General features: G+C 44.6%; 1 protein-coding gene across 5 annotated transcripts in view; it reads right to left on the reverse strand.

Moving 5' to 3' along the window:
- Positions 1-19,876, reverse strand: part of AUH (AU RNA binding methylglutaconyl-CoA hydratase) — a 214,421-nt gene extending 194,545 nt beyond the window's left edge. The window contains exons 1-3 of one of the 5 annotated variants that reach the window (XM_075931894.2): positions 19,222-19,850; positions 5,540-5,607; positions 5,360-5,447 (exon numbers count right to left, since the gene is read on the reverse strand). In XM_075931894.2, the coding sequence (XP_075788009.2) occupies positions 5,360-5,447; positions 5,540-5,607; positions 19,222-19,417 (352 nt within the window). In that variant the 5' untranslated portion in view covers positions 19,418-19,850. The other 4 variants (XM_075931898.2, XM_075931895.2, XM_075931896.2 and 1 more) reach the window with 4 other exon arrangements.
- Positions 19,877-21,634: the final 1,758 nt, after the last annotated feature.

Raw genomic sequence — 21,634 nt, forward strand, 5'->3', positions numbered from 1 at the left:
TCACCAGGAGCAGATGGCATTCACCCAAGAGTTCTGAAAGAATTCAAATGGGAAATTGTGGAACTATTAACTGTGGTTTGTAACCTATCCTTTAAATCAGCTTCTGTACCTAATGACTGGAAGATAGCCAACGTGACGCCAATATTTAGAAAGAGCTCTAGAGGTGATCCTGGCAATTACAGACCGGTAAGTCTAACATCAGTACAAGGCAAATGAGTTGAAACTATAGCAAAGAATAATACTGTCAAGATACATCGATGAACATAATTTGTGGGGAAAAAAGTCAACATGGTTTCTGTAAAGGGAAATCATGCCTTACTAACCTACTGAAGTTCTTTGACAGGGTCAACAAACATGTGAACAAGGGGGATCCAGACGCTATAATATACTTAGATTTCCAAAAAGTCTTTGACAAAGTCCCTCACCAAAGGCCATTAATTAAAGTAAGCTGTCATGGGATAAGAGGGAAGGTCCTCTCATGGATTGGTAACTGGTTAAAAGACAGGAAACAAAGGATAGGAATAAATGGTAAGTTTTCAGAATGGAGAAAGATAACTAGTAGTGTCCTCAAAGGGTCCCTACTGGGACCAATCCTACTCAACCTATTTATAAATGATCTGGAGAAAGAGGTAAATAATGAGATAGCAAAATTTGCAGATGACACTCAACTGCTCTAGTTAAGACCAAAGCAGACTGTGAAGAGCTTCAAAAATAAATCTCACCAATCTAAGTGATTGGGCAACAAAATGGCAAATGAAATTTAATGTTGATAAATGTATAGTAACTCACGCTGGAAAAAATAATCCCAATTATACATACAATATGATGGGAACTAATTTAGCTATAACTATTTGAGAGCTCTTGTAGTCATTGTGGATAGTTCTCTGAAAACATCCACTCAGTGTGCAGTGCAGTTGAAAAAGCAAACAATGTTAGGAATCGTTTAAAAAGGGATAGAGAAGACAACGGAGAATATCTTATTGCCTCTATATAAAACCATGGCATGCTCACATCTTGAATACTGTGTACAGATGTGATCACCTCATCTCAAAAAAGATATATTGGCATTGGAAAAGGTTCAGGGAAGGGCAACAAAAATGCTTAGGGTTTGGAATGGGTCCCATATAAAGAGAGATTAAAAAGACTTGGACTTTTCATCTTAGAAAAGAGGAAACTAAAAGGGGATATGATACAGGTCTATAAAATCATGACTGGTGTGGAAAAAAGTGAACAAGGAAAAGTTATTTACTTGTTCCCATAATAAAAGAACTAGGGCTCACCAAATGAAATAAATAGATAGCAGGTTTAAAAAAAAACTAAAGGAAGTTTTTCTTCATGCAGTGCATAGTCAACCTGTAGAACTCCTTGTCAGAGGATGTTGTGAAGACTAGGACCTCAACGGGGTTCAAAAAAGAGCTAGATAAATTCATGGAGGTTAGGTCCGTCAATGGCTACTAGCCAGGATGGGTAGAAATGGTGTCCTTAGCCTCTGTTTTTCAGAGGCTGGAAATGGATGACAGGAGAAGGATCACATGACTATAACCTGTTCTGTTCACTCCCTCTGGGGCATCTGGCATTGGCCACTGATGGAAGACAGGATATTGGGCTAGATGGACCTTTGGTGTTACCCAGTATGGCCATTCTTATGCTCATTGCAAAGCATAGGGGGAGGGCAGACCTTTCCAGGAAAAGGCCACCAGAATTAAAACATAGGCTTTAAAAAAAAAAAAAAAAAAAAAAAAAACTCTAGCCTTTTTCTCATAAATAGCTGAAATATTTTCACTTTTTTTTTTAAGCAATCAAACCTCCAAGTTACAATTTGGCAAAGTTAGAAGCACCTGAAAACAAGATCTTCTAATGAAAAGTGGTGCAATTTGAATAGGTTGTGCTGTCAGCCCCACCTATATCAAAAGTGACATCTGAGATTATCTTAAGCTACTGAACAGAAATAAGGAAGCTGATATGAATCATAAATAAGTGTAAATCCAGGTCCTAACAAATCTAAAGATAAGAGGAAGTTACTCACCCTGTGCAGTAACAACGTTTTTTCGAGGTGTGTCCCCCCGTGGGTGCTCCACTTGAGGTGTCGGGCTCGTCCCAGCGCCGGGACGAACACAACACCTCAAGTGGAGCACCCACGTGGATACCACTGAAAAATAAACAAAATTACTGGGGGATTGATTATATACACCTCTATTACATTACTCCAGTTTAGAAATGATGGTTATTAGATCTTTAGCAGTTTCTTTATAGTCAGACAACAATGGTGCAGGAAGCCTCGCTCATATCACATGATCTTTTTCCTGGAACGCAGACCTAGCTACAGTTCTTTGTATCCTTTCTCACCTCTGTGCTGTATTATATGTAATGCTTTTTACTTGACATTATCTTTGAAAGATAATCAGTTTTTAGCCAGTACATTTTTTTCAAATAACATAGGCTGTACTTTCTTTCAAACTACTTCCAAAGGGTGACTTGAGGTTTATCACCTTTAACTCTGTTTGATTTGGGACATCTATTTCAAAGAGTGAGTGAGAACAGGATGATATCGTCTTATACTTTTTTTTTATTATTCAACAGTCAACAACCAAGTGGGATAAATCAATTGACAATATTGCATGGCGAGGAGAAGGACATCTCACTGATGTTTCTGAAATGTTAGAATCTAAGCTCCATCTCTAGCCCAAATTAGTTAGCCCTTCAGGGCACCAATAACTTATCCATGGCTTTCCTAAAAATGTAAGTCTCCATAATTTTAATTTTGGATGTTTTTGTGAGGTTGAAAGCAACAAAGAAGAGTTGCCATATTTCTGAGATTATTCACTTATCAACATAGACTTAGGACTGTTCATATAGTTTTAAAAATTGAGTTGAGAGACTACTATTGGCACATTACCTGCACTAAAATAAAATGAACAGTAGCAATTTAGGTATGGATCAACAGGAATATAAGTATTGCTTCTCTTTAGATATTTTATAACACCTAAGGATATGCTATTTACTTTATAGAAATACATGATCCCTGTCCTGAAGAGCTCACAATCTGAACTTAACACTTCACACAGATAGTGGAGTGAACAATAAAAGGCAGAGATGGTCAAACTTTTTGGCCCAAGCGCCACATCTAGGTAGGAAAATTGTATATGGAACCATGAATGTAGGGTGGGGATAGGAGGTTGAGTGCAGGCTCTGATCTGACACGGTTTATCTTGGGAGTGGGAGCACAGCAGGGTTAAGGCCATCTCCTTGTCCGCCTTCACCCCACATGGCTCTGGGAAACGGACATGATGTCCAGGAGTGGCTCCTGGGGGAAAGGAAGGGCTGAGTTGGAGTGGACATGTAGTGCCGCACTTCTGCTATCTGCAGGCACCGCCCCCACTGGCCACAGTTCCTATTCCTGGCCAATGGGAGAGGGGGGGAGGGAGGGAACTGGTGCTTGTAGGCAGGGGCAGCATGCAGAGACTCTCTGCTCTGCCCATACCCCTATGAGCTGCAGGCAGATGTCAAATGCTTCTGAGAGTGGTGTGGAGCCACAGTAATCAGGGAATCTGCCTTAGCCCCACGGTGCCACCAAACTAGCAATCCTGCAGATGGGATTAAAAGCCTTGAGGGATGCAGCCAATGGGCCATAATTTGCTCACCCTGCTGTAAGAAGAGGGAAGTGAGTCATGAAGGATTAGGGTTACAGCAATGACATCGCTTGGATTTCTCACCTTTTAAATGAGTACATGGTGGTGGTTCTGGTAGTTGTATATACAAAAGCACTGCCTCATTTCCTATAGTTATTGCAGAAAAAGTGACCAGAGACTTGAATGAAGTGTAAGGTAGCTTAGCTCACCTCTCCTTGGTTCTGACCCAAACAGAACATCAGTGTAACCTACAGTGGTCTCACTATTCTGAAAAGAACTTACCCCCGTTTGCTCTCCACTGTAATCAATGACCGACTTTCCCAACAAGGACAACAAACACTAAGCCTCTTCAAAACACAGAGATCAATGCAGCTCTCTAAACTTGCAGGGGTACTAGCACAGCTAATAAACACATATTCGTGGAGCTACAGTACATTTACTCCCAGGAAAAGCCCCAGATACGTCACTGAGTTAGACAACTGTTACTTTTGAACTGTTTCTCATATCATAACTCTCAAGATAGCCAGTAAATATGTCACTGAAGATAAATATGCTTTTGAAATCCCACCTAATGGCTTCACACACCCAAATAACATATCCCACACATTTTGATAAAGGCAATAGAGATGTGAATGTTCAACCAGTTAATGGGTAAGGCTTACTGGTTAACTGATGGGGGCTGAAGCAACTCTCCACCTGCCACAGGCAATGGACTGCTCCAGTCCCGCGGGGAACCTGCTGCAGACAGAGGCTGCTCCAGCCAGGCTAGAGCAGCCCCTGCCTGCAGCAGGCCCAAGCACCCAGCAGGCAGGGGATGCTCCAGTCAGGAGGTTAGAGCAGCCCCCTCCTACTGGGTATCCAGGCCTGCCAGAGGCAGGGGATACTCCAGTGTCCCAACCAGAGCAACATAGGTCCGCAGTAGGCCCAGGCAGCCCACAGCTGGGGGCTTCTCCAGCATTCTGGCCAGAGCAGCTTCTAGCCGCGGTGGACCCAATCACCCGACAGGCAGGGGCTGCTCCAATCTGGCCAATGCAGACCCTGCCTGCAGAGGAGGGGGGCCGGGGGCAAAGGCAGGAACTGCTCTGGGTGGGCTGGAGCAGTCCATGCCCAAGGCAGGGTGAGGGGCGCTGCTCCAGCCCAGCAATGAGCAGGAGGGCCCCCGCCACCTGCCCACTTCTTTAATCACCTAACTGGTTAAACAATATGTTTTACTGGTTAACCAATTAAACAGGATTTTACATCCCTAGAAGGCACAGGATCATATTCTTTAATAAATTACTAATGTTTAAGGGAACAGCCAGTTAAAAGTCTGCTATTTTTAATGCAATATAGCTTGCTTAATTTCACAAGTCTTTATAATGGATTCTATACCTCCAAACTGAAAGTGAAGTCAATTTTCTTGTCTATTTACCATTCATGCTCTAGCCACTTGGCAATATTAGACTCTCATTCCAGAGTACAGTATAAGCAAATCTTTTAAAAGTTCAACAGAATGCATTCATCAACTATTTTAAAAAATATCTACTACATATTGTAAAATGTTCTTTATGATGCAAAAAGAAGAACACAGAGCGATGCAGACACTAAAAATTGAGGAATGTCATGTGACAAGGCTATGCTTACAACTAAGATGAATGTGACAAAGTACAATGCTCCCTGGAATATGAGCCGTTTCTACCACAGTGCTAGATTACAAATTTCCAAACTCATAGTAAAAATAGTTTGCATACCAGCACAGAATATCCCTGGGACTTCACTTCGGAATATAACAGTCCGTACTTTCTTATCAGATTTCAGAGCATCCATAGCTTTTGACATCTACAGAAAAAGAAGGGTGAGGGGGAAAAAAAATCAAATATTTAATTCTGATACACTGCCTTCAAATTAGTAGCAGTTAGTTTTTCCCTTACCATTTTTATAAGATTTTTATTAAGTGCATTTTTGGCATGAGATCTGTTTAATCCAAGTACCACAATTCCTAGAGGAAAAAAGAAGAGTTTGAATCAGTGTCATATTAAAAACATAAATTAAGTACATAATTGTGTCCATATTATTTTGACCCTCTAAACAGACAGCAAGTTCAGACTGTAAGAACATTGACATGTGTAATTATTTTGACTGATTTGTTTTGAATATTTTCTTGTTAGGTTTTTTTTCCCTTTTCAGAGTGTTTCAGCAACCATTAGAAGTGACACAATCACTTTATTAGGTTATTAGTTTTGGGTTTATCCTTACACATGAAATTACTGAACATGCAATTACCACGATGTGCACATAAACTGACTATTTGCAGTTGCAATTTTAGCCTATAATGATATTTGCCTGAACAATTGAGCATGTCTCTTGGTACTTAAATGCAGTCTTCAGATACTTCTTCATAAAGCTTTTCTCTCTCTCTCTCACACACACAGAGTTTTTTGGTGTGTGTTAGCAGATGCATATTTTAGCATAGCACAAAGTCTTTACCAACTCATTTGCTACGCAAAAGAGTGTAGTTCATGTTAGTTACAACAACAAAAATTAAAAAACACCAATAGCCAAGTACCAATTCTTTGCATCTCATACTTTTCTTTAACCATGTCCCAATTTATTCCTTATGTCAAAACTATTTCAACCAAATACTCAACTTGGTCATAGAATCACAGGACTGGAAGGGACAGCGAGAAGTCATCTAGTCTTCACTCACAGCAGGACTAAGTATTATATAGACCATCCCTGATAGGTTTTTGTCAAACCTGCTCCTAAAAGTCTCCAATGATTGAGACAATTTATTCCAGGGCTTAATTACTCTGCAAGAAAGTTTTTTCCAACATCCAAACTAAACTACCATGGCTGAAATTTAAACCCATTGCTTTTTGTCCTATCCTCAGAGGTTAAGGAGAAAAGATTAAGCCAGTGATCCCCAACGCAGTGCCCGCGGGTGACATGGCGCCCACCGGGCCATTTCTGTGCGCCCGCCGACTGATCGGGGCCGGCCCCGCCCCCGCCCCCAGGCATGCAGCACATGGGCCGCCCCGCCCCCGGGCACGCGGTGCATGGGTTGTGCCAGCTCCGAGAGCGTGGCGTATGGGCTGTGCCAGCCCCGGGGCACGCGGCACAGGAGCAGCACTGGCCCCAGGTGCACGGCGCGTGGGCACTGCCGGCTCCTGGGCACACGGCACAGGAGCGGTGCTGTTGTACCAAATAAAAGCAAGCAGGATCTTATGAGGGGGATAAGGCAAAAAGCCACATTTATTGTAAAGATAATAATAAAAAAAATAAAGAAAAGATAGAAGCAAACAACGTTGTTTAACTACTTATTCCTATCACTACTTAACCTTTATACATACATATATATACACACACACACACACACACATACACATATATATATATATATATATATATATATATATATATATATATATAAATAAACATTCATTCATACATCCATTCATTCAAGTTCTGTGTATAGTTACCAGCCTGGAAGTTGCTTGTGACAGAATACTGGCCAGGTACTCTGTACACAAGTGATGGTAGTGGGGAGCGAAGTCCTGATCAGATGCGCATCTGAAGCTCCTGGTAGGCTGGCAGCAGAACCTTGGACTCTGATTCCATAGTTTTTTAGTCCAGTTCTTATAGGAATTTCTTCCTATGCCAGTCTATGGAAATTGCTGCATCATGCTGATGTCTCCAGGGTGGCTGCCAGGTGCTCGTCAGTGATCTCATCGGGTGGACCTCCAGTACTTGGTTTTCTCCACTTGACACCTTTTGGCTGCACTGGCACCTGACGTCTTCTTCAGCCCTTTGTTGCTGTATTCTCAGGCTGGCACCTCTCAGAACCATTCACTCATCATCCAAGCACTCTCTCTCTCTCTCTCTTACATACATTTCTTAATTAATGTTTCCCATACAATATTTTTGTATAATAATAACTTTACATATCTCAGAGTTGTAGTTACAAAAAGTTTCTGGGTGGTATTGCTTAAAACATTCTCTGAGTGCTGAATAAAGTTACAATGTTTTAAAGAGAACAGGCGTCAATTAAGTAACAATGCCCTTAGTCAATTACAGGGCTTGGCTCCCATAGCAGAGTTAGTGGCTTGGCAATGCATTGTTACAATGTATCTCTGCAATGTCAATTTCAAGCTGCCCCTTGCACAAGTTTGAGCATGCCCTGGGGCAGAGGGGGGGCTGTTTCTGGCTACATAGGATTATAATCTTAACAGTTCTAAGTTACATTACCTAATACATTATATTCTAAAGGGGCAATAATAATAATAAATCTAAACATTTAACAATCTTAACAAATAATAATAAGAAGAAGAAGAAGAATTAATAATAAGTCTAAACACTTTAAGTTGTGGGGAACAAATTATGGGGAGTCACTTCCATTTGGGGGAATCATTTTCAATACATTGATATGTTATCCCTACAGTGCCGGCCCCAGGCATGTAGCCCATGGGCTGCTCTGACCCCGGGCGTGTGGCGTATGGGCAGCTCTACCCCTGGGCATATGGCACAGGAGTGGCGCCGGCCCCGGGCATGTGGCGTGTGCGCAGTCCTGCCCCCAGGCGCATGTGCAGCCCCGCCCCAGGGTGCCCAGTGCATGAGTGGCCCTACCCCTGGGCACCCGGCAGCCCCAAAAGGTTGGGAACCACTGGATTAAGCAGCCAGAGCTTTATGTACCTGCAGTGAACACAGTAGGCCAAAAATTTTGATTTAAAGTTTAAAAGTATGCTGCAATCCTTGTCATGAAAAGTTCAAAGATTTGGATGACACCATAAACAAAAATGTAGGGAAACTGTGTGACCTTTTCAACCTGTGGCATTCTTTTAAGTTAAAAAAAAGTATGATTTATCTCTAAATAAGATGATTGTTGTTTTCTAAATTCGGTAATAGTATTACAATATTGGGAAAGATCTCCTTAATACTAGTAATGAAGCACTTCTACTCTGCCACATCATGCACTCATTGTATATTTCAAAAGGAGAGGCACAGGAGAAAACCTATGGAGTCCTGCTGCACCTCTCCCTTTGAAACGTACACAAGCCGGAAGCGCAGAGGGATAGTGAATGCCCCCTTTATCGACAAATGCAGGGTGCACTCACTCACTTTCACCTCTGATCAGAACTTACATATATTTATAATGAAAGCATGTGATAAGGAGTACACTATTAGAAACAAATGATTACACATGCTTTCTAGAGACTAAACTTAAACTCCTGTCTGAAAGAGTTTTCATCTCACTCAATATCTTTTACAGCTTTTCAACCAAAGGTGGATGAGCTCTTGTTTTCATCACAGTAAACAAACTGCTTCATTCACTCCAACATCTTTACCTGAGATACACAGAAAGATACACACCCAAAGCTCATTGTATTTGCACACAGCCAGGATAGACACTGTGTGCACCTTCCCTATTGACTTCACTTATCATTGCTAACTTCTGACCTTAAACGTAAATGTCCATTGTAAATGTCCATTGTGTTAATTAAGCATTGTAAGCTAACATCCCAACAGACACACATTTCTGACTCATCTGGAGGAAAACCTGTTTTTCACCTCTGCCTTGGCAGACTTTAAAACTATATTTTCAGTATATATATCTGCATACTATGTAAGGAGTTATATGCATATAACATATTTCACAGTAACATTAATGACCAGTGTATGTCAATCTTAGAAGACCTCTTAATACCAAAAGAAACATACCAGAATCAAGATATTCTTGTAACCCCTTTACCAATTCACATTAAAGGATGCTAGGATCACATTTGTAGTCCCTCATAAATGAGTAAAAAGCTAGTCTTTTTTTTTTTTTCCTTTTCTTTTTTATAATGTCAAATATTCCAGGAGCTGTCCAAGACCAGTTCTACACTTAAGTCCACACAGCTATTGAGCTCAGGAATGTGAAAAATCCACACCCCTGGATGCTGTAACTATGGGGCTATGTTGACGAAAGAATGCAAACACCATTTGGAAAGGTGGATTAACTATGGTGATGAAAAAAACCATTCCATCTCTGTAGGAAACATCTACACCAGCGGTGGACAAAAACACAGCAGTGGTTCACTAGGGTTAGCGCCTGGCAACCTCTATATTTACCTTCACAACCACAGCTCCCATTGACTGTGAAGCGGTGACCCAGTTCGCATCACTTCCCGCCAATCCTACTGGCTGGGAATAGTGATCTGCGGTGAGCTGCAATTACTGGTACCTGCGGCCAGCAGGTAAGTACAGGGGTGGGGCTCGACAGGAGCTAACACTGGTGGACAGGATCTGGCCTGCAGGCCAGTATTTTTCCACCCCTTATTCACATTATAGCACAGCTGTTAGCACTGTAGTTAGACATGGCCATGGGTCTGAATGCTACAGGAACTCACTTAAAAACCAACTAGATCTTTGCTGGAATCTTGCTATTCCTAAAGACATAGTGCTAACCCAACTAGATGCTGTTTGATGGCCCTCTCACACCTACATTATTGTATCACATGATAGAAAATCTTTAACCCCAATAGCTCATTTACATTAATTATATACTCTATGTAATAAACATTAGCTAAAGTCATCAGACAAGCATAATAAAAGCCCAAAACATAACACTTATATCATTCTTACCTGTAATTATAAATTAACTTCACAAACCAGGATACAAATAATAAAAAGCTTTCTTCCATTATGTTGGTCCAACAGTCACTTTCTCCCTACTGACTATTCCTATCCTTGAAACATAAGACACAAGATAAAGTACAGCACTGACTTCCACTATGGCACCTGTATCTCTTGTCTCTACCCCAAACTAGGTATGTGAATGGTTATCGGGTAAGCCTCACCCTTAAGGGGTGAAGCTTACTGATTATGGTTAACCAGTGGTCCCTGCCCACCACAGGCAGGAGGCTGCTCCAGACCCGTGCAGGGAGTGTTTCAGCCTAGCCTGCAGCTCTGCCTGCAGTGCACCAGGACCAGGCATGCCATTGGCAAGGGTGCTCCAAAGCCACATACCCACCCCCATTTAAACTGGTTAAACAAAATTTAATTAGTTAAATAATTAAACAGGATTTTACATTCCTACCCCAAACCCATTGCCCTTCTTTACTAACAGAACAAGACCGACTCCTGTGTGAAGATGGGCTAAGGTCTAACCGCCTGTCCTTCCTCTGTGTGTGTTAGAGGAGGCACGGCTGACCTAGGAGAAAAAGGTGTAAAAACCAGATGCTAAGTAACTAAGGGAGCTAATGAATAGTTGGGATGATAGACATCGTGTAACTGAATAGTCATGTAATCGCATGAAATCTTATTGGTTACATGACTATTAGATAGTTCTCAGGGGCAGGGCAAGCAGCCAATGTGCTTGCAGATCCAATCCCAGGGAGCCCCCTGCCACTCCATGCTGCTGCCTATGTATCAGAAGCAGCAGTGTGGGTTGGCAAACAGAAGCCAATCCGCGAGGGGCGCTAATTTAAAAGCCAGCTCCCCGCGCAGACCAGCTGCCTACTGCCCTATGCTGTGGCCTGTCATACAGACACAGCAGCACAGGATGGCAGCAGCCTCTGTCCACAGGGATCCGAGCTCCCTGAAGACAGAGTCTGGTCCGGCAGCAGTCCCTGTACGCAAGGGTCCGAGCTCTCTGCAGACAGAGGCTACTGCAGAGTGGTGGGAGGGGCAGGGGAAGGCTGCCACAAAGCAGCTTCTGTCCACAGCGAGACAAAATCTGATCTGTGGCAGCAGCCCTTACCCATGGGGGGAGGGTCCAAGTTCTGTGCACAGGTAGTGGACTAACAATTTGACATCCCTAGTGAGTAGTACCATCAGGGAAGAAGGAAATGATTCTGAAGGAAAGACAATACCTGCTGGCTATGTCTCACAGTGCTTCACTCCTGGTCCCAACACATTATCCACTGAGATTAAAAAAATGGCATGCTGCCTGGGCATCAAGGGATGAGGGAAGAAAAGTCATGTACCCAAAGGATAATACACACATTTTTCAAGAGGAAAAGAAGGGTGGTGATGGGCAGTAACTCACAAAAGAAACAGAGGCATCCCTCTGCAGTCTGACCTGGCATCTTAGAAGGTGTGCTCATTGCCAGACACCCAGACATGAGACACTACGGAAGGACTGCCAAGGATCATTTGACCCTCTGACTACTACCCCACACAGGTCATTCATATGGGCACTAATAATTAATGAGAAATGACCCTGAGTAGATCAGAAGTGACTAGAGAGTTCTGGAGTGTGAGGAAACTGAGGTACAGGTGGTGTTTGGTCAAGGGTAGAAGTCCAGGCAGAGCCACACAATCATGGCTTCATAGATGGCATTATCAGAAGGACTTCAGCTTCTTCAACAATTGGATGCTGTTCCGAGTAGGGATGTGAGAGTGTAGGCAATTAGTCGAATAGTAGTCAATTAGCCTAAGCTTCAGGTAATCAAGTCGACTCCTCACATTCCCCCCTCTCTTGCTGCCTCTACATCAGAGGCAGCAGTGGGGAGAGAGACACAGAGGGAGCTGCTCTGGCAACAGCCCTGTCCTCGGGGGTCCCAACTTCATGCTGGGACACATGTCCCTACCGTGTACAGGGGCTGCTACCAGCTGGGCAGGCAGCCTGGCTCAGTCCCAGCTCACACTGCCCCCCGATTCCTACTGCTTTTTAAACTGCAAAGCTGCAACAGGGTTTGGTCCCAGCAGAAACCAGGACTGAGCAGGGCTGGCAGCCCACCTGACACCTACTAAATTTAGGAGCTGGGTGGGCAGGCAGCCCAGTTCAGTCCCTGCTCGCACTGGATTGGGGACCAAACTCTGCTGTGGCTCTGCAATTTAAAACACAGTAGGAGCCAGGAGGCAGCCTGCCTTCCCCTATCAAGTAGTTGATAAAAATTCTATCACCTACTCGATTACTAAAATAACCTAATTTTAGCATCCCTAGTTCTGACAAGATGGCAAAACCATCATGTATTTTCAGATACAAACTGGCTAACTTAGTGAGGCAGATTTCAAATTAGGTTTGACAAGAGCAGGAAACAAAAGCTCATAATGAAGTTCTGAACATGGGTGAGATCTAGGTGAAGGGATGGAATCTGAGGCAGGAACATGGGTCATTACAGGTCATGGAGAAAGGAGAGAAAAAAGGGAATACAAAAATATAACAAACATCTTAGATGTCTGTCTAATCTCTATGCTTTTTACATTAGTAAAAGAAAGAACTTGAAATATTAGTAAATAATCACAAAATTACAACAAAATTGGCATATTTCAAAATTGGGATATTTCAGATGACTGGAATATTGGTATAGAAGGGGATAGCTTGTTCAGGAAAGACAGCCTGGGAAAAAAGGGAAGAGCAGTTGCCTTGCAGATGCATACACTTGTAGTAAAGTCACAATAGAAGGGGAAGGCAGACAGGCTGAACGTTTCCAGATAAGACTAAAAGGGATTTTAAAAAGGATGATATGGCAGGAGTTTACTCCTTGACCAGCGAACTAGGAAGAGAGATGGATAAGGCTTAAAGCACAGAGGCTGGTAGTAATGGGGAACTTCAACAACTCAGACATATTTTGGGAAAATACAACAGAACACAGATTAAACAAAAGTGAAATGAATTGGAGGCAACTTTTTATTACAGAAGGTGGAGACAGTAAAGAGATGAGTGTTCTAGATTTCATTCTGACAAACAATAAGGAACTGATTGAGACTTTGAAAGTGGAAGGCAGTTTGGGTGACAGTGATCACGAAAGGTTCATTATTCTAAGGAATGGAAGAAGCCAAAACAGCAAAATAAAAACAATGAACTTCAGGAAGGCAGACTTTAGCAAATTCAGAAAACTGATAGTAAAGGTTCCCAGGGAAGCAAGTCTAAAGGAAAAACTTCAAGAGGTGGCTGGTTTTTTTTAGTAGAGAAATCATGAAGGACAAAAGAGTAAACTATTCCAATGTACAGGGAAGACAGGAAATACAGTAAGAGACCACCCTGACTTAGATCTTCAGTGACTTGAAACAAAAAAAAGTATACAAAGAGAGGAAAGTAGGGTAAATTATAAGTATGAATATTAAAAAAAACATGTAGGGAAAAATTAGAAAGGCCAAAGCACAAAATGAGATTAAAAACAGCAACAAGAAAACATTTTCCAAACACATTAAAAGCAAGATGATGATCAAAGACAGATTGGGCCCATTACCCAATGAGGAGGCAAAAACAATAATAGAAAATGCAGCAGTGGTTGAAATGTCAAATGCCACCTTTTTCCAGTTTTCACCAAAAATGCTTAGCAATGATCAGACAACTGACATAGTAAACATCAGTGTAAATGGGATAGGATCTGAAGTTAAAAATAGGGAAAGAACAAGGAAAGAATTACTTAGAGAAGTTAAAAGTCTCAGAGGGGTAGCCATGTTGGTCTGCAACTTAAAAAACAATGAGTAGCCCTGTGGATCCTTAGAGACTTACAAAAATATATATAGTACCTTGTGCTTTCGTTTACCCATGAAAGCTCATGATATTTTATTTATTTAGCGTCTCCAAGGGTGAGTCTACACTGCACCATAACTCGAAATAAGATATACAATTTGAGCTACACAAATTGCAAATCTTATTTCAATGCTATTTCGAAATAGCTTATTTCATCATTTGGCGCTGTATACACAGTGCTATTTTGAAATGTCCCTTACTCCTCATAGAATGAGGTTTACAAGGATGTCAGAATAGTGAGCCCAAAATAACAGGCTTGCTGCGAAGACACAGGATAGCTATTTTGGGATATTCTTGTATCCCAAAATAGCAGTGCAGTGTAGACATACCCTAAGGTGCTACAGGACTACTCAAAACAAGTTAGAGGTCTTCAAGTCAGTAGGGCCTAATCAAATACATCCTAGAATTATTAAGGAACTGTCTGAAGAGATCTGAGTCATTAGCAATTATCTCTAAGAACTCCCAGATGACAGGAGAGATCCCAGAGGACTGGAAAAGGGAAATATAGTACCTATCTATAAAAAAGGGAATTAAACAAGTCATCTTTAATTCAGTATCCACAAAGATAACGGAGCACAACAGGAAAATAATAAGTTCTAAGTCAGTCTCAAATGACTTTCTTATAAGCAAACACAGGAAATATAATCTATATGATCTACTACATGGTGGGTGCACAACTGGTGGGAAAAAACAGTAGCTTATCAATTGTTCACAGTCAAGCTGGAAGGGTATATTGATATAATACTGCTGCAAAACAAACAAACAACGTTCTGGAATGTATTAGCTAAAGAGATGTAAACAGAGTAGACTTGATTTAAATCATGATTGAAATCACCAGTGAGGAAGACTTCATTTAATCATGGTTTCCTACATAAAAGTGCATTCTTGTTGGTTAATACATATTCTTCGCAACTCAAAAATAGATGTATGTTCTTTTTTAGGAAGTGGACACTATACATTTATAAACAGTGATTTATTTTGAAAATTTTTCAGATTAGTTTTACAGCTATATCAGAAAATGAATGATTGATTGGATATTTCGTTTACCAAAGGTAAGTGAAACAGATATTTATGAAATTCAAAATGATCTGGACAAACTGGAGAAATGGTCTGAGGTAAATAGGATGAAGTTTAGTAAGAACAAATGCAAAGTACTCCACTTAGGAAGGAACAAGCAGTTTCACACATACAGAGACTGTTTAGGAAGGAGTACAGGCAGTCCCCAAGTTACGCGGATCCGACTTATGTTGGATCCGTACTTACGAACGGGGCTTTTCTCGCCCCGGAGGACTTGGGCGGCGGGACTGCCCAGACGCACCGAGGTCCCGCCGCCCGCGTCTTCCGGGGGGCTCCAGCAGACCAGGGAGACGCGGAGCAAAGCTGAGGAGGACGCGGGCAGTGGGAGCGCCCAGACGCGCCGCAGTCCCGCCGCCCGGGTCCTCCGCGGCTTTGCCGCCCGCGTCTCCATGGTCTGCTGGGGGGGGGGGGGGTGCGCAGATAGTGCGCTCCCTCCCCCCAAGCAGACCAGGCTTTTCTTGCGGACGCCTGTGGTAGAGCAGCTGGGGCGCTGCCAGGTTGGTCCTGCAGCGCCGCTCCTCGGCGCTACTGGACCAACCCAGCAGCACCCCAGCTGCTCTGCCCCAGGCGTCCCCAAGTCAGCCGCTGCTGAAACTGACCAGCGGCTGACTACAGGAAGCCCGAGGCAGAGTTGCTCTGCCCCGGGCTTCCTGGAATCAGCCGCTGATCAGTTTCAGCAGCAGCTGACTTGGGGACACCTGGGGTAGAGCACCTGGGGTGCTGCGGGTTAGTCCCCGCAGCGCTGAGGTGCGGCGCTGTGGAGACCTACCCAGCAGCACCCCAGCTGTTCTGTCCCAGGCGTCCAGATTCAGCTGCTGTTGAAACTGATCAGCGGCTGATTCCAGGAAGCCTGGGGCAGAGAAACTCTGCCTCGGGCTTCCTGTAGTCAGCCGCTGGTCAGTTTCAGCAGCGGCTGACTCTGGACACCAGTTCCGACTTAAGTACAAATTCGACTTAAGTACAAACATACAGTCCCTATATTGTTCGTAACCCGGGGACTGCCTGTACTGCAGAAAGAATAACAAGCCTTGTGGACAGGGAGAAACGGCAGATGTGGCACACCTAGACCTCAGTAAAGCATCTTAAAGAGTAGTGATTAATGGTTCTCAGAGAGTAGTTACTAATGGTTCACAGTAATGCTGGAAGGGCACAAGTTCCGCCGGGGTCTGTTTTGAGACTGGCTCTGTTCAATACCTTCATCAACAATTTAGATGATGGCATAGCCATAAAGAGTATGCTTATTAAGTCTGCAGAGGATACCAAGCTGAGAGCTAAACTAAAACTATCTTTACATCGGATTTTTTTGATAAAATGCTTTTGAGGGGGGAAAAAAACCTTTTTAAATTTTAAAAATTCAGGTTTCTTTAACTGATTTTTATCCATTCTTGTTGTAAACAAGACAAGTAGTAATTCTTCCATTCTACTCAGTTCTCTAAATCAGGCCTCATAAGTGCTGTGTCCAGTTCTGGGCACCATGCTTCAGGAAATATATGGACAAATTGAAGAAAGTCCAGAGATCAGAAACAAAAATAATTAAAAGTCTAGAAAATATGACCTATCAAAAAAGATTTAAGTAAGTGGGTTTGTTCAGTCTTCTCAAGAAGAGAAGATGGAGGGAGGATGTGATTACAGTCTTCAAGTATGTAAAAGATTGTTACAAAAGGCAATAAATTGTTCTCTTTTATCACCGAGGACAGACAAAAAGTAATAGGTTTAAATTACAGCCAGGGAAATTTAGGTTAGACATTAGAAAGAACTCACTAACTACAATAGTAAAGCATTGGAGCCAATTACCAAACACCTGTCAAGGATGGTCTAGATAATATTTAGTCCTGCCTCAGAGTAAGGAACTAGTCTAAATGAGGTCTGTTCTAGACCTGCAATTCTATACTTCTATTTTGTTTTGACTAACAGGGATAGGCATTTGCTGGGAAGGAGCATACCATTATAAAAATAAAATAAACCAACACTCTTCAGTAGAAAAAGAATCAACCTCTCCACTACAGGGCAGCTCCAGACCTCTGAATGGTAGTAACTATGTTTTATCTGCAATCGACATTACACCAAATAAGATGCACTTAATAATAAACTGCTAAGTGCACTATGTCATGTACCTTTGATTACCTGACTCATACTCTAAACCACGGGTGGGCAATCATTTTTGATGGGGGGGACAACTCCAAGAATTTGGAAAGTAGTCAAGGGCCCCAAACTTTCATATTAATGGAAAAGGAGAGGGGTATGGGATTGAGGCTGGGTGCAGAAGGGAGCAAGAGAAAGTGTGGGGTCTGGGAGGGAGTTTGGGTGAAGGAGGCAGTTGTGACCTGGTGCAAGGGACTAGGGTGCAGGAGGAGATACAGGGGTTTGGGCTATGACCTAGGGCAGTATGGGGTTGTGACTTAGGGTGGGGGACTGGGGTGCAGAGGTTTGGGTTACAACCTGGGGTAGGAGCTTGTGATGCAGGATCTGGGAGGGAGGGGGGCAGAGGGCTGGGGTGCCAAAAGCAGGCTCTGGCTGGGAGACTTACCTGCTTGACTCCCAGGTAGCAGCTTTCTCAAACAGACACCCTGCAGCGCTTGAAGGTTCATAGCCATTCAAAAAAAGCTCCACATGAGAAGCAAGCAGAGAGTCTGCCTGGGGCTACTGGCTGCAACCGCCGGCCATATCCAGCAGCTTGGCGGGCCACATCCAGCCCTCCAAGAGTATTTTGCTTAAGCCTGCTCTAAGACATCTTTGCTGAAACTGCAGGATTCTGTATATGTTGCAAGCCCCAAGCAGCTTCAAATAATCATTATTTCAAGCACTATGCAATCATAACAATTTAAGGTAAAATATTTCACAACCCCACAAGTCTAAAAATTGGTGTTTTATAACACTAAAAAGAGGTTCCCAATTTCCCAACAGGACACAAGATGTACTTTTAGCAATGCTATTTGATACTAAATACTGGATATTAAAAATAACTTTTTGTAGGCATAATTATATAATTTTAATAGCTAGTTAGAAAACATTTCAGCAACATTTTGCCAAGATCTTTACCCCTTTTCTTCCCCATCATTAAAAAATTCAAGCCTTTTATAGCTAGTTGCACAACAGGCACTATAGCTGCAGGAGGATCATCATGGTATTGGAAGAAGGTAAAAACAGGGAGTCAGAGATGCAGGAAATCCAAAGGTCAGATTAAGCCACTGGTACAAAAGACCCATATTTATGGCCCCAACTCCTAGAAGTCTGGTGATTTTGAAGTTAGAATCTTACCTTCCCTTTAAGGGAAAAAAGTTTATAATGCTCATATTTAAGAAGAGCATGAAAAAATAGCCCATTCATAATTAATGTAGTGATGTCTGGGGACCACAGATCTCAACCTAACTCACTTCCAGAGCTGCTGCTCTAGCAACTTTTGCCAACCCTATCCCAGCGTCATCTGTGGCAGAAAGAGAGGGTAGCAAGCTAGTCCCACTCCTCAATGTAGACTCACCCCTGCTACTGAGGTAAATACTGGGGGAAGGCTAAAACGCTGTCCCTTACTTCCATCCCTGCTGCTCCCACAGGGTCAGAGCTCCTGAGACTTTGGGGATTATCCAGGAACAGGGTGGGATGACAAGAGCCGGGGGAGGGGATGGGGACTTTCGTAGCAAGAACAAGAGTCACCATGTCAGGGCATACAGAGGGCCCCACAGTCATGCCCGGCCCTGGGAGCAGCAGGGGTTTGGGAGCCCAGACGGGCTAAACCAGAGGGGGCCTGGCAGCACAAGAGGTTGCAGAAACTGCTCCAATTCCATCGGCCACGCCGGGTACGCACCGCCCATGAGCAGCATGTGGAGGCGGAGCTGCCACTCGCCTCCCCCCCTGACCTCCATGCATATAAAGGGCCAGCCGCGTTCATCAGCTGCCCCGATATCACCGCGCAGCAGGGGGAGGGTGGCGCTACCGGCCTCCCGCGGATCGCACCGACGCACATGGGGAGGCGAAGGGAGGGGTGACCGGGCGGGGTTTGACACCAGCCCCGGGGCTCCCTCTGCAGGGCAAGTGTCCTGCAGCGATGGGCGCCCCGGCCCGGGCTGCGGTTACCTTGGTTCTCATCATCCAGGTACCGGACCCGCAGCTCTTCCTCCCCCTTTGCCTCCGAGCTGTAGCCCCTCCCGGCCGGCGAACAAGCGGCCCCTCCCCGCACCAGCCTCCGGCTGAGTGGCGAGGCGGCAGCAGCTACCGCAGCCAACCTGACTCGGCCCTGCAGGAGGCCCAGGCCTCCCAGCGCCGCCGCCATGCTGCTGCCTCTTCCCCCCGCGCGCCGCGGAGCCACCCCTCCCCCCCGCGTTCACACACGCCACGTGACCCTACGACGCGCACGGCTCCCCGCCACGCGCGACCCCAGGTCGAGGCAGGGTAACGGTCGGCCGGTGCCCCCCGCACCATGCGCATAATCGCCCCCCTCCCATCCCGCCTCGCTGGCTGGGGCGCAGGTAATGGGGGGAGCCCGGCGGCCCAGGGCCGGTGTGAGGAGGGCACCGCGGCGGAGCCTGCGGGCGCCTCAGGGATGGGACCTCGCCCCTCCCAGGTGCTCCTCAGAAGAACCCTCATCGCCCCTCCGCACACAGCGCAAGACCCGCCCCCCGCCGTCACCCCGAAACGCCGCCTGGCTGCGGAGCCCGCTCCCAGGAGCGCAACGCCCCTGCCGCCAGCACCGCGGCGTGGTTCGGAGCAGAACGGGGCTAGATTGGGAGAGGGCTCTTCAGAAGTAGCCCTGTGCGCGCGCGCGCGCTTCGCCGGCCGTACTGCTGCCCCTGGCCGGCAGGGAGCTCTTCTGCTGCTGTTTTGCTAAATGACTTGTCCAAGGCCGTGGCGAAGAAAGACGAGGCGGGTGAGGAAAACTCCCGTTGGTGCGAGGCAAGCTCTTTGAGCGACACTGAGCTCTTCTTCAGGTCTGGGAAACTAACTCCGGCCTGGCCTACACAATGGAGTTAGGTCTATGTAAGGCGGCTTATGGCAATCTAGTTCTGTGTATTCGCTACTGTGGTCGCCCTCCACACCTGTTTGATAACTCCACCTGCGTGACAGGTGTGGGTCATGCCCAGGATTCCCAGCTGTAGCTCTCCCAGCCCAAGGGCTGAAAATCAGAGCCACACAGGAAATAGACCATAAAAGCCACGAAACTGACAAGAATGTCAGTTTCACTCTAGCCTGGTGCCCTGCTGTGAAATTGAGCCCTGTGTTGGGCTCAGGGGCTGCCAGCCCCCAGAGTGGAAGACTGCAGCAGTCAGCCTAGCACAGCTGTGTGTACCCCACAGTTCTTCACTTCAGACACTGAAGAATTGGTGTGGTAGAAAGAGGGAAATGTGAACTAGGGATGTGAACGTGTAAACTTGTAAATGGTTAACTGCTCATCAATTAGCGTTTATGGTTAGATGCAGGCTCCCAGTATGTGCTGAATACAGAGGTGGCAGCATGAGGTGGTAGGCAGGAGCAGGTATGTGTGGGAAGCCATCTTCCCACATACACCAACTTCCAGGGAGCCACCTACCATCACGTATACACGATTATTTAATTACATGCATTTTATCATCCCAAGTGTGGACACCAACAGTTGATTCAACTACGTAACCTAACTTAAATTGACCTAATTTTGTAGTGTAGATAAGCTCACTGTGTCTCACTGCTAACTACAGGGTGAAACAAATTTTTCAGCACAAATACTTATCACACTTCAAGAGATCATTCAAGGTGAATTGTCTCAATATCCCTCAGGGGCTGTATGGCCAAACTGGAAATACAGCAATGTGTTTCCCAACATCTAAATGTAAGGTCCGACTGCTGAACCATCCTTTCCCTCCAACAATTCCAAGTTAAAATGCATTTGAACCATTTTTTAGTGTGAGATTCCACTAGTACAGACAGAGCCTTTGACATTTCTTCTGCTTTGATTTTCTTCTGGTTTCCTAATATTTGAGTGACTTAGAAATATGTCTTTTTTTTTTACCCCCATGTGAATGATAGAACAAAGGATAGCTTTTAATTTGGAAAACAGTTTTGTAATCAAGTTGTAGTCAAACCTCTGTTTTCCCGGCTGGGCCAGGAAGAGACTCTACCTTCCCCCCACCCCGCTTTTCCCAGCCCCAGCATTATTTCCAGAGGGTTGCATGTCCCAGCCAGTGAGTGCACTGGGGGCACAGGAATGTGTGTGTGTGGGGGGGTGAACGAGAATGCGGGAGCAGGATGGAAGGGGGTGGAGAAAGCCCTTCCCCCTCTCCCAGGAGACTGGCCAGGCCCAGGACAGGGTGGGTTAAATCTTGGCACAACATTTCGAAAAAGGTTGCCGACGCCTGGGATATACAAACATCTCTCTCTTTCCCCCCCTTTTGGGAATTTTCCACTCCTCTAGTGATCTGTAAAGAGCCATTTTCACAATGGTTGCAGTTATTCCAAGTTGCAGAGGTGGACAGTATTAAAGTAAGAGTAGCAAATGGAAAACAAGTTTAATTCCAGA

Source organism: Pelodiscus sinensis, chromosome 6 (assembly GCF_052426305.1).
Source record: "Pelodiscus sinensis isolate ZL-2025 chromosome 6, ASM5242630v1, whole genome shotgun sequence".
NCBI lineage: Eukaryota > Metazoa > Chordata > Testudines > Trionychidae > Pelodiscus > Pelodiscus sinensis.